Source organism: Grammomys surdaster, unplaced genomic scaffold, assembly GCF_004785775.1.
Source record: "Grammomys surdaster isolate TR1022 unplaced genomic scaffold, NIH_TR_1.0 211, whole genome shotgun sequence".
Lineage (NCBI taxonomy): Eukaryota > Metazoa > Chordata > Mammalia > Rodentia > Muridae > Grammomys > Grammomys surdaster.
This window is the reverse complement of record NW_021604656.1, coordinates 4749702-4763832: the sequence shown is the minus strand read 5'-3', so window position 1 is coordinate 4763832 and position 14131 is coordinate 4749702. Positions and strand designations below refer to the sequence as shown.

The window sequence follows — 14131 nt, the reverse complement described above, 5'->3', positions numbered from 1 at the left end:
ACACCACCCATGCTGGGCTCATAGGCACACACCACCCATGCTGGGCTTACAGGCACACACCACCCATTCTGGACTTACAAGCATGCACCACCCATGCCCAGTTTTAAGAGCTGCTGACTTAGAACCCAGGGTTTTATTCATACTAAGCAAGCACTCTATCAAGTGAGCTACTCCCAGTCCTCTCTTTAAATGCTTTTGTAAATAGAGTTCTCTTGACTGCCTTTTCAGATTGATAATTAGTAATGTTTAGGAGGACAACTGATTTTTATTGCTCTTCTATTTCACAACTTTGCTGAATTTGTTTAAGAGCCCCCCCCCTCCATCATGTGTCTGTATGTATGTCAGTCTGTCTGTCTGTAATATTGTCATATATTGTCATTCCTATGGCTACCTTTTTTTTTTCCTCATGTAATTACTCTGACCAGTACTTCAAGTACAGTGTTATATAGGGTAAAAAAACTGCCAGCGTTGTCTGATGTCTGACCTTTTAATATTAAGTATAATGTTAGTTGTGGAGTTTTTCTTCTTAATGTACTTAATTTTTACATTATTTGGAATTACTTAATGTATATGAATGTTTTATCAGCATGTATGTCTGTGCATAACATGTGTGCCTGGTGACCTTAGAAGTCAGAAGAGGGCATCAGATACCCTGGAACTGGAGTTACAAGTGGTTGTGAACCAAGTAGATGCTGGGAACTAAACCCTGATCCTCTGAAAAAGCAAAAAGGGCTCTTAATCACTGAGCCACTCTCCAGCCCCTAGAAGGCTTTTTATTGGTAAGGAACTTTCCTTCAGTGCCTGACTTGTTAGATGGGTTTACTTTGCTTGCTTTGTTATAAACTGTTGATTTCATCAAGTGCAAATGCTTTTCCTGTATCAGTGGAAACGGCTTTGTGGGTCACTCCTCATCAACTACATTGATTACTCGATTGATTACAACTACATTGGTTACTCGATATTAAGATCAGTGTTAGTCACGTGTTCTACCCTTGAGCCACATCCCCAGCTTAGGGGTTCTTCTTTTATTTATAAATCATTTTTGACTCAGTTGGTAATGGTGTATAATTATTTCAAGGATGCTGTGGGTCTAGCCTGTGACATCAGAGAGGACCTTCACATCATTGGCTATACTGATACTTGTGTGTAGTTCTATTTCCTGTGTATCTGAGTCTGCCCTAGGCACCAGCAACGCTAGCCCCACCCATGACCTCATCGACCATGCCTCCTGTTTTACATCTTGGAGCACAGGCTTTGTTGTTCTTTGATGATTGGCTGTTTTTACAGGACTGTGAGGAAGGTCCATTTCCTCATTTCTTCTTTTGTCAGTTCTTTTAAGTTCGCTTGTCAGTCTGCCTGTTGTTTCCTTTATCTAATCTGACTGCGTACAATTACCTATGTCTTTCTTCTCCAGTCTTGTTCCCCTCTGTAAGGTCGGTCCGGTCGCATTGACTCGATTCTCACTTCTGAAAGCCGTTTGAATCTTTGCTCAGAAGAGCTCTCCTCTGATTAACTTTGCTCACCTACTCACAACACTAACTTGTAATTTAATTTCCCTCTAGCCTTTAAAAAAGTCCCTCTGCTCATTTAGGTTTGGTCTTCTTTTCTGTTTACTTGAGGTGAAGCTCTCATCTCACCTCACCTCACCTCACCTCACCTCACCTCAAGAGGTCTGGGCTCTTTTTCTGACAGGAGCGCTCGCAGCAGTGAGTTCCCTCAGGGTGATGCTTTTACTGCGATACAACCATGTTGTGTTGACATGTTCACTCAACCTAGAATATGTCCTCATTTCCATGTGCTTTCTTCTTTGATCCACTGGTTTAAAATGTGTTGATTTATACATATTTCAAACGTTTCTAGTTTACTTTTTTTTAATCTTCTTATAGATACATTATATATTAAATGCATTTGCCCCTCCGCCTCACTCCCCCACTCTTCCCTCATAAACCCTCTTTGTTTCTCTAGGAAACTCAGTTCTACCATAATCTATTCATAGACGATTTTTTGTGAATACATAAAATCTAGGATGTACAGAAGAGAGAACACACATTCCTTTCTGAGACTAGCTAAGTTGACCTAATGTGATTGTCTCCAACTACATCCATCTTCCTACAAAGAATAATAACTTCATTCTTTAACACAGAATGACCCTCACTGTCCACATGTACATTTTCCTATTCTTCCCTCTGTTGTCAGATGCTTGGTTGGTTCTGTAATTCAGGTATTACTAATAGTGCCACAATAAACACTGATATGTAAGTATCTCCTTTAATGGTTATGTCCTTTGGGTGACTACCCAGGAGCGAGTCAGCAGAGTCTTACAGTAGATCTATTTCTAGGTTTTGAGAACTCCTTACTGATCTCCATAGAGGCTGGACTAAGTTTACATTCCCACCGGCATTGTCTGAGAGTTCTCTTTTGTCCATATCCATAATAGCATTTAGTGTGTGTACATAGAAGGCAAAGGCAGATGCTGGATCCCTCAGAGCTGGTTCCTGGCATCAGTGGGACACTTGGATTATTTATGGTTGCTAGGATATGAACTCTGGTCATGACCAATACACAGCAAGTGCTCTTAACTGCTAAGATGTTCCCTTGTTTGTTTTCTTAATTACTATTATTCTGATAGGAGTAAGATGGCATCTCAATGTAGTAGCTTTTTTAAAGATTTGGAGCTGGAGTCACAGCCAGTTAGTTGTGAGCCTCCCAGTGTGAGTGCTGGGAACTGAACTCGAGTCTTCTGGAAGAGCAGGAAAAGATTGTTAGCTGCTAGACCATCTCTCTAGCTCCTCGGTGGGAGGAGGGATTGATTTTCATTTCTCTGATGGCCGAGGGGGTTGACCATGTCTATTGGTCATTTCTCGTTTCTCTGATGGCCGAGGGGGTTGACCATGTCTATTGGTCATGTATATTCCTCTCTTGTGAACTGTCTGTTCATTTCATTAGCCCATTTATAACTGAGCTGTTTTGTTGTTGCTAGGGTTCTTGAATTCTTTGTTTTAGATATTAATCCTGTCAGGTAGATATGTATCTAATGAAGGTTTCCCCCGTTGTGTAGGCTTCTCTTTGCTCCATTCAGTTCCCTTTGCCATACAGCAGTCTTTTAATGAGACACAGTCCCATTTGTCTATTGTTGGTCTAATCTCATGAGCACCTGGGTTCCTATGCAAGAAGTCCCAACCTACACTTATCTATGGGCGATTATATAGCTTTTCTATTCTCTCCCTTTAGCAAGTCACTCTTCCAGGTCTTATGTCAAGGTCTTTTTTGTGTCCATGTGCAGGGTAGGAGATGAAGATCTCATTTCATTCTTCTACATGTGGGTATACAATTTTCTCAACATGACTAGTTTGTGTGTGTGTGTATGTGTGTATATACCATGCATGTATGTTTATGTATACCTATGCATGTATGTGTATTCATATATGTATCTGCATGTATGTGTGTTCATATATGTATCTATGCATGTATGTATGTTCATATACATATCTATGTATGTGTTCATATGTATATATGCATGTATTATGTTCATATGTGTATGTATGCATGTATACATACATATATCCTCGCACATGTATATGTATTTGTGTAGAAACAAAGACAGATAACCAGTGTCTTCCTCAGTCACTCTCCACATCATAGATTCAGGCCGAGTTTCTTCCTTATTCAGCTAGTCTAACTGCCAGCTCACTCTAAGCGCTCCCTGTCTCTACCTCCTAAGTACTGGGACTACAGGCAAGCCGCTCTACCTGCCCAGCATTCATGTGGATGCTGGAGACGCAAACCTCACGCTTGCCTGGTAGGTGTTTTACACACCAGGCGCTCTCTCCAACCCTTACCATTTGTTAAAGATGCTACCTCTTCTCCATTAAGACATCATTTTGGTGTCTTTGTAAGTAATCAGGTGGTTACAGCTATGTGTGTTCGTGTCGGCCTCTGCCCTTCTGTTCTGCTGATTTACGTGACTGTCTTTGTAACAGACCATATGGGTTTTGCTACTCTGGCTCTGTAATACCACTCAAAATCAGGTATGGAAAAAGGCTCCAACATGATTCTTTTGCTCAAAAATGCTTTGGTTATTTGGTTATTTGCACTTTCCTATGAGTTATAGGGGTGGGTTTTTTCCCTGTTTTTGTGAAGAATGACATTGGGATTTTACTGGACATTACACTAGATTACACAGCCATCTTCACATGATTCATGTGTGTGGGATCTGTCCAAAGTCTTCAATTTCTTTCTTCAGTGTTTCAAAATTTCCAGGATGTTCTTACTGCATTTTCTACAATATGAACGTGTGTGTGTGTGTGTGTGTGTGTATGTGTGTGTGCTAGTGGGGAGTACATGTGCATGTGTGCACGCACGTGAATGTGCATCTGTGTGCATAAATGTGTGAATGTAGTTTATGTGTGCATGTGTGTACATGTGTGTACATGTGTGTATGCATGTCTGTATGTGTGCATAAATGCTCCATGTTTGCATGCACGTGGGCGTGTACAGGCACAGTGAGCACACGGTGGTCAGAGGACAATTTGTGGGAGCCAGTTCTCTCCTCCCACATGGAAGACTGGATTGGGTTATCAGGTACGGCAGCAGAAACCTTGTCCACTGGACCTACACAGTTTTGGTGGGAGTGGGGTAGTTTGTTTTCCTTTTGTTTTGACACAACTATGAATGGGATTGTCCCCTGCTGTCCTCCTCAGCATATTTGTTTTTGGTGGCTAGGAAGGATTCTGATTTTTATGCTGACTTTTGGGATCTCTTACATGTAGAAAGATCGTCTGCAGTTAGAGATGCCGACCTCCCTTCTCTGTTTGTATCTCCTGTGTTTGCTTCTCTTGTCTTACTGCTCTAGCTGGGATGCCCAGCAACGCATCCGGTCAGAGGAGAGAATGTAGTTTTAGTGGAAATTCCTTCAGTTTTTCCCAATTTAGTACACTGTTGGCTGAAGGTTTCTCCCGTAGAGCCTTGGATATATCGACAAATGTTCCTCCTGTTGCTAGTCTTCTCGGGGCTTTTATCACAAAGGGATTTGGGATTTTATCAAAAGCCTTTTCTGCTTCCGTTAAAAGGTCACATGATTTCTGTTCCTGAGTCCATCTGCACGGGCTGAGCCACGCCCCCCTCCCCCCCCCCCCACCCCGCACCTGTGTAACAAAGCAAGCTTTACCATGGTCGGTCATCAACACGGTGTGTTCTTAGATCTGGTTTGCAGAGAGCAGAGGGAATGGTTCTGCATATATGTTCTGCTCTTTGTCTGTCTCTTGTATGTGTGCCGGGTGATCCTAGCTTCACAAAACGCCGTTAGTGCCCTCTCCTCCCCTAGCGTGTGGAGGCTGGAGCCGCTAATTCGTCTTTAGAGGACTGACAGGATTCATCAGTGAATCCTTTGAATCTGGATGTTTCCAGTTTGTTGTAGATCCACTAAAATTATTTATGTAAGGAAATATTTATCTCATTTATCTAATGGTGTAATTATATTTTAGTTCTTAAAATATCTTTAGAGTTTGAAAGATGTCTCTTAACTATTTGCATGTCCATTTCTTTGTGTGAAAACCTATTTTTTAATTTAAATAAAGAAAAGGTATTCTTTTTTCTTCCTTTCTCGATTTCTCCAAGAATCGACAAATCTAACTCGACAGTCTGCAGGAACGCATTTGTAAAGCTGGCGTGTAAAGCTGGCGTGTAAAGCTGGCGTGTGATGGGGACACTACCAGATCGACAGTCTAGTCTCAAAAATAGAAAGGACACTATCTGTATTCATTTCCTTGAATGATAAATAGAGGTGCACAGTGCCCCCCTTATGAGGACCAGTCAAGTCATAAGGACCCCCCTGTGTCCCTCAACCTGCAGCTTGTGATACTTATCATAATATTTTGGCCATCACTTCAGCTCAAGGGGATCTGACGCCCTCTTCTGGCCTCCATTGGTATTGCCATGTGTGTGCACATACACACATGGAGATATATATATAACCAGGCAGCTGGTTCCAAAAGACTGAAAGATTCAGGTTCACGTCAAGCAAGGCGTGATGCTATCCTTCTGTAGCGGGACACGGTGTCGCTGGTCTTTGATAATCAGGGCCCAGATCCATTGCTTCACCGGAGCTGTCATTTCTTTCTAACAACTGGAACACTTTATAGAAATACCATGCACAGCATGAGTCCCAAGACTTGGGAGGCTGAGGCAGAAGGATCGTGAGTATGGAGTCAACCTGGACTGCAGAGCATGAGCAAGCAAAAGCCAGCAGAAGTGGTAGGCACGGTCGTATGAGCAGCTGCACGGCAGATGATCCATCACTGTCAGGGTTCACGGCGGAAGTACCAGCAAAGCTTGACTCTTTCCTGAAGCTCACATTTCAGAGTAAGACCTCCCGGCTTGACTCACCTTGATCTTTGAGGATTTCCTGACCATAGTATTTACTATCCTTGGGCTTCACATTGGTTCATCTCCAGGCAACAGAAGTGTCCCCAACTTATCTCCTCCATCCTTTTGCCATGAGCACAATAAACTCTGCCAGCTTCCTTACAGGACAGATGACAAGATATCCCTGCCTTCAGCATAGCTCCTGAATCTACTAGTCCTCTAAGAAACTCCAGTTTCAGGGTTGACATCATAGACACCAAGAAAGCAGAAACAGAGTCGGTCAATGTTCTAGTCATCCTCAGAGAACACAGAGCAGTTGATGCTGACATTGCCTATCAAAACACAGACTTCTCTGTAGCCTAGGCTAGCCTCTAACTCACAGGCCTGCCTCTGCCTCCTGAGTGCTGGGATTAAAGATGCAGACCACCACGCACAGCGCAAACACAGACTTTTAATTTAACATTGTCTACATATCTCTAGCTCCTCTCTCCATGACACCCCCATTTTCAAGAACACAGGATGGTCCCAGCATTCAGAAAGCCGATGCAAAAAGATCACAAGCTCAGGTCTGCTATAAACAAACATAAACACCACAAACAAACATGAAAGACGGAAGGAAAAGAACTTTGTGAGCTATCCTGAGTACAGGATGTAAGTTAGTGGTCGAGTGCTCGCCTGCTATATGTGAGCGTACCCTCCCCGCTGAAAAAAATAAATAGAAAATTTTCATTATTACCCATCGCTTGCTCACAGATTTCACATTGTCTCCGAATAACCCTACTGTGTGCATCACAACTAAGGTCATTGTTAAATATGGGTCCGCACGGGAAGAGCCTGCTGCTGGTGACAGCATATGCTTTCTTTCTGCAGAAAGCTGACCACAGAGAAGGCACAGGACATAGAGAAATCATCTCAAGTCAACCAGGAGACACCCTCCCTGCTGTCCAGCTCTCAGGGCTTGAGCAGATGTTGCAGGTACTCACACCCACAAGCCGGACTTAGTGGGTCATCAAAAAAAGTGTAAAGATAGGAAATTCTAGTGCATGCATTATGGGAGGGCTATGGAGGGAATTAGAGGCAGGGGGTGGGGGGAGGAAGATAGATGTGTTTGGATTTTATTATTGTGAGTGTGTATGGAATTCTCAAAGAATAAAGACAATTTTAAAGTAAAAAAGCTTTAGAACTGTTGTATCTGGTTCTCCCGGTTGTTCTCGTCGCTCAGTCCTGGTATAGCCTTGGGATCAAGGAATACATCCATTGAATGCTGAACATGTTTTCCTAGGAAACGGTAGTCAGCATAACTCTACAGACAGCTATACTCTTCCATGCTCATCACCAAAAGCACCAATGTGACTTCTCCAGCCACTGGGGAGAACATCACCCCCGTTTCTGAACAGCCGTGACTTTGTGCCCTTGATAAATCTGAGTCCCTCTTGTTCGCCCGACGTTCTTGGCTCACACTTTCTTCCCCCGGGGTGGGGAAGGAGTTGAGCACACCACTCTACTATCTTAGAGAAAATTGCCACGGAGAAGTTGGATGGCTTTCCCAGATGCTCTGAAGCTAAACTGTTTCCTTCAGTCGTTTTAGTGAATCGTGGGTTACGTTCATATTCTTGAGTATGCAATGTATATTCTTTCAACTTACACACTGTGGGTGATTTTCCTTGGGTTTAGATTTTTAGGACTCTGGTCTATGAATTTTTGAAACACAAGAGTTCCTCTCATCTGTATCCAGGCTCTGCTGGACACCAGCACTCAGTATTTTCTCAGTGTTTTTTGTTAAATCGCTCATATTTTAAATGAGTTTGAATTCGTCCCTTTAATCCGAGCCACCATCTGCGTACATAACTGCTTGCTCTACGTTAGCCTTCATTTTTAAATGGTTTTATTTGATGTCTAACTGTTTCCTGGGCTTTGTCACTTTGCTTCTGTCCCTTCTTACACCCAGGACCATCTCCGTGAATGTTGCGCTTGCTCTAGAGTCAAATGTTACCGCGTTTACCAGATTTTGCAGCCGTATCTTGGCAGTGGGGTTTTGTTACCTGTGTGGATCGGATCCCAGCTTGGTCTGAGCTGCTGTGATGTGTGAGATTTCACCTCAGTCCTTTTTATCGTGCCTTTCATTCTAAATTCTTTCTCCTAGCCTTTGAGAAGTGTGTTTCCAACTCCATTGAGTAATTAAGACATAGGAGCTTTGCCAAACACTGGTAGCACAGAAACAGCCACCAGTTCCAGCCTGGCCTACAGAGTGAGTTCAAGGGCAGCCAGGGCTACACAGAGAAACCCTGTCTCAAACAAACAAACAAACAAAAGCAGTAGCTTCATTTTGGAGACTGTTTGCGGGACTGTGTAGTTCTGTTTCTTTTTGCTCTATCTGAATGCTGTCTTTTTTTTTTTTTTATCTGTATGCCTCCAGCTTGCTAAATCTTGTTCAGGTTCCTCTAAGTGCACAGTCCTTAGAGGGAGCTCTGCCTGGTCAGTTCTGCAAGCTCCAGCCCCTTCAGAGATGACCGAGAACTTTTTGTACTCACTCCTCACTATTCACTACTGATGTGGGCCACACAATTCTTGCTGTGGATAGCTAGCCCAGCACACCCTGGTGCCCCTCTGCTTCCTCCCCACAGGGACTGACCCTAATTCCATTGGAAATGCTGCCCATAAGACTAAGACGTGACATCCAGTGTCTCTGTTTATGAGTTAAGAGAGAATTCTGGGAGATTTACCAGCCACAATCGTTGCTGTTGCTTTCTGCCACTAGCTGATGCTACTGCAGAGGTCAAAGGTCTTTAAAAGTGTTTCTGTAGAGAATTTCTTGCAATAAAGATGCTTTTGAAATAGCTTAACATTTTCAGAAATAATACAGGCAAAGTAGTAGAATAGAAACTGCTTTCTGCTCACCTCAAAGATTCTAAACATCCTGAAATGTAAATTATAATCAGTCCCCAAGACCATTAAGAAGGAGTTGGCAGTGACCGTGGCGATCATCACGACCTGGAAGAGAGTACTCTTGGTAACCTTCCTGAAGTAAGCCTGGCATTCTTTATCCTTCCTCCTGTCAAAAAGAGGAATAAGAGGTGTGGTTACATAGAGCAGTTCCATCCCCACACAACTGCGCCCCTCTTAGGGCTGAAGCAGTTGTTCCTCGCACACTGGAAAAAGAAATATACAGGGGCTCAGAAACAGCTAGGTGGCACACTGACCCCTGAGACACAGTGATAAGAGTGGCCTGTCCCCACCAGGTTCCTCTCCCTAAACTCCTGAAAAAGCGGTCACTACCTCTCAGGTAATGCTTCCTTAAACACAAGGAAATACTGGAGCATCATAGGAAAAACTTTAATGAGTAAGTACACACATCAAATGACATCTATCACTGATTTACAATCATGTATGTAGAGTTAGATACATATGCACACACAAATATATACGTTCACAAGTCTTGATAAAAACTCAAATACCCTAAGAGAAAAGGAATACACAGGATAGTACAGATGGTGCGAGGGAGACACAAAGTAACACCGTTATGTCTTCTGCTGATAAAATCAGTTAAAATTCCCATGTGATACATTTTGTGCTCACAAGTGAAATGTGGTGGACGTTCTTCTTAAGGAACAAGGAAACCTACACCGGTCAGTTTGAATTCAAAACAAAAGTGAAACAGAAGACTGGAACAGTTCAAGTCCTCTCAGTCAGACTCTAGCCCAAAAGAAAATAAGCCAATAAAATGAAGGAGGTGACTTCAGTTCCACATGTTTATCCCACAATTATTTATAGTGATGAGAACTTGAAAACACCTTTAAAATCTAACAGAGAGGACGGGTTAACCACGTAGTGGGCCCCAAAAGTTGTCCTCTGACCTCCATACAGGGGTCAGGACACATGCATGACCCTACGTAAAAACACACAAATAATTTTTTTTTTAATTTTAAAATACTAGTTAAGTAAACCATGCAATTATCATGTCTACACATTTTCCCATGGCTTAGAAAATCGATTATGATCTTCTGAAGAACAAGGCACAAAGACAAGTTGTAACATTGTCATCTCAAAAGCCATACCATCTGTGTACAAATAGGTGGGGAAAACCCAGCAAGAGCAACTGTATCGGGCTGATAGTACCTGCAACAAGACGAGGAGGAGGCCGTTGGCCTTCCTTATTTATTTATTTATTTATTTATTTATTTATTTACATTTACCTGTGCTTTGAAAGTTTTCTTAAAGAGAAGTATGTTTTTCCTACTATGTGTAACAAATTAATATTCTCTTACATATATGTGTGTGTGTGTGTGTGTGTACATATATCTGTACACACACACACACACATGTGTGTGTGGAAGCCTGCATCTGCGGTCCCAAACCTTCTCCAGAAGCTGAGGACGGAAGATTGCTTGCCTGAACCTGTGACATGGTGAGTCCTTTGTCTTAAGATGCAACACACAGGGGTAGCTGAAGCGCCTTCTGGCCTCTGTGGCAGCATAGATGCAGGCAGCACATACATACCTGCAGGCACTCACATAACACACCCCCAGCTAAAAAAACAACAGGAACAAAACCCCACCAACTATATATATTCTATCATCTATAACAAAATGGATCATCTTCGTTCTATGATTTGAAATAGGTCCTGTGGCAAAAGAAAGAAAAAGTCTTCAAATTATCGAATATTTTAATAGAAAAACAGCACTCCAGGTGAGCAGCAAACGCGCTGACCTCTGCCTCCAGAGAGGCCAACAAGTCTGAGACAAGCTCTCCTATCTTGGGGTGCAGACAGGTACCTGTGGAAGAGGCTAGGAGAACTTGGGTGTCCAGAGCCAAGGCTATCCCTCACTCATCTCCTAACCATGGAGGGAAAGGAAACTTACTTAAATTTGTTGAGTTTTGCTTGCAACGCCTCCGACGCCGTAGTGAACAGCGAGCCGGATTTGACTCGGACAGCACTGTAGTGGTGATGATGTTGAGACATTTTTCCAAACTGTCTTAACCCCTCACTTTTCTTATACAGCTAAGCACCTCTGCCTAAGGATCTCCTTGGCACCTGAATTCTAAGCAGCAGCGGAGAGGGACCCTGGACAGGGTTCTCTGCTTTATGAGATCACTCATAGGCATTCTAGCCGTTGCTAGTAGGCTAGAGAGGGAAGGCTGGCTAAGGCCCATTCATCTGTGGTTCCCTCCTCCTGAGGTAGGGAATGTCTCAGAGAGGGCGAGTATCTAGAACTTGGGAGGGGAAGCAGGACAACATTAGAGATGTGAAGGCCTTCCTTGTGACGTGCCTACTTTGGCAGACAAAGGCATTTTATAAGATGGTAAAACAAACTGAGGGTCACAGAGGGGGAAAATGAAGGTGTCTGAGTTTCTGAGAGACAGAACATACCCAGAGCTAGCACCAAAGACACTTAGAAGGAAGGGAAGTTTGCAGTGGGTCAGGCAATGGACACAAAACCCACGGAAGGCAAAGGGGACAACACAGCAGATCTTGCTAGTCAGAGGCTTGGGCTATGGTTACCAAAATTCCTTTCCTGAGGAAAATGTAATAATGTCTAAGGTCCCACGGACACATCCTGGGAGGATGACACCAAAGTTCACTCCAGGGAATCAGTGAGTTTGTTGCTCTTACTTACAGAGCACAGACAAGGGGTTACAGACAGGAGTGTGGGTGCTCCCTCCCAAAGGCCCCACTGGAAAGTCTCTACCCAACAGGAGTCGTTGCTTTCTCATAGGTGTCTAATGGAGGCCTCTCCTAACCCTTACTAGCCCGTATAAACCAGACCCATTCTGCACAGCAGTCAGAGCAGAACTGCACACATGTGGTATGAAATGGTAGGGTCCTGTGACCCTCTCCTCCCCATCCTTCCTTCTAGGGGATCCAGGGGGTTTTAACAGGCCATAAGCTCAGTGGGTTGGTCTTGCAAGCCAGCACAGCTGAATTCCCAAAGATGCTTGGCTCAGAGGTCAGAGGTTAGAGGTCAGAGGTTAGAGGTCAGAGGTTAGTCATGAACAACATTAAAACCAGACTATAAGGAAAGAGCCCAAGCCCTAGACACATTTTTAAGTACAAGAGCACTAAGGATTTAGTTCTGTCCAACCTTCAAAGGTAGTATTGTCCCCTTAACAACCTTTTGGCTTGATTCTTTGGAGCCAAGACAAGATACAGAGATCCAGATTACTGTGTGATAGTAAATAGTCACTAGCTTAGTCAATTTCCTGGAAACACAAGTTCTTGAGCTTTAAGAAAATGGGGTAGCCACAGCACCATCTGTACTCCCCCCCAATATTCTTTCTTTTCTATGGTTTGCAGTTTCAAGGGTGGAAGCCACATATTGTGTGTTGGGCAAACACTCTACCCCAGCCAGTCCTTAGTATTCTAAACCGTGTGTCCATAGCCATTGCTGGAAGAAAATACTCATGTAAGCGGCTAGTACGGCATATTGAGAAACAGCATTTATAGCCTGCCCAAAAGGAGAAATAGGTCCTGGTGATTGTAATCAAGAATACTATGTCATATAGGAAAAAGAGGGGACTTCAAACCATCTGGTCACAAGTGACTCGTGTTGGAGATGAGGATCACAGTGCCCTGGGTCTTATAAAGATAGACAATTTTTAAAATTGGTTTTCTGACACTGAGTCTGAGATAGCCCAGGCTGGTCCTTCATGTGTAGCAGAGATTGACCTTGAACTCCTATCCCACCACTACTGTCTCCTCCTTGGCTCCATGTGCCAAGGCTACAGGGGTGTACTGCCATGCCTAGCTCCATCTGGTTATCTCTGGATTAAAAACAACAGCTTTAAAAAAATATTTTGGTAACTTCAAATGAAGTGATGCTCCTCACACAGGCCAGATGTCGGCAGGACCAGAAGACGTCAAGATGGAGTGCAGGGGGGGAAGGGGATGCCCAGAAAAGGACTTACGACCTCCAGCACTGGACACCACAAACCCAGGAGCACTACCACTTACACCCTGCTCACCCACACCGCATGACATAGAAGCAGCTAAAGTAACGATTCTCAACCTGTGGGTCTCAGCCCCTTCGGGGGTCAACCAACCCTTTTACAGGGGTCACCTAAAACCGTCAGAAAACACAAAGATTTACATCCTGGTTCATAACAGCTGCAAAATTACACTTACGAAGTAGCCACGAAAATAATTTTATAGCCGGGGAGACCATAACACGAGGAACTATATCAAAGGGTCACAGTGTCCGGAAGGATGAGAACCACTGGACCAGAGCCAAAAGGATCTGAGAACTTCACTTCTAACACGGCATAGCTGTGCCAACAACTGGCTCCACTGCTAGGCTTCCTCTCAGTTCCTACTATTTTACTTCTGGTTTTGCCTATGTGTCTCACAATGGTCTCTGTGCATTACTGAGTTAGGTTTTAGGATTGTGCTTATTTTTTTCCCCTCAAGTTTGCTATCAGGGTTTCTCTGTGTAGCCCTGGCTGCCTTGGAACTCCCTCTGTAGACCAGGCTGGCCTCGAACTCACAGATCTGCCTGCCTGCACCTCCGGAGTGCTGGGACAGAAGTCCTGTGCCACCACCGCCCTGCAGGCACTCTTTACCCTCCGGCTACGATTTTCATAGGTTCCTCCTCTTGTCCCTTCCTCTATCTTCCTTCTCTGGCCCTCCCCCACCCTTTCTTTTTACGTCTTAATTATAAACTTTGTCAATGCAAAAACAAACACAGATCTCAAATAAGAGATAGTTGATCATGGAACCATTCTGTGTGATCATGACCCAGGAACACAGACTTAGGTTACCCATAATTCCACGTTC

General features: G+C 43.7%; 1 protein-coding gene across 4 annotated transcripts in view; it reads right to left on the bottom strand.

Moving 5' to 3' along the window:
* Catsper3 (cation channel sperm associated 3) overlaps positions 1–13317 on the bottom strand; it is a 26215-nt gene extending 12898 nt beyond the window's left edge. For 3 of the 4 annotated variants that reach the window (XM_028772088.1, XM_028772089.1, XM_028772091.1), the window contains exons 1-2: positions 11223–13317; positions 9262–9415 (exon numbers count right to left, since the gene is read on the bottom strand). In XM_028772088.1, the coding sequence (XP_028627921.1) occupies positions 9262–9415; positions 11223–11323 (255 nt within the window). In that variant the 5' untranslated portion in view covers positions 11324–13317. Of the gene's footprint in view, positions 1–9257; positions 9416–11222 lie in introns of all 4 variants that reach the window. The other variant, XM_028772090.1, reaches the window with a different exon arrangement.
* Positions 13318–14131: the final 814 nt, after the last annotated feature.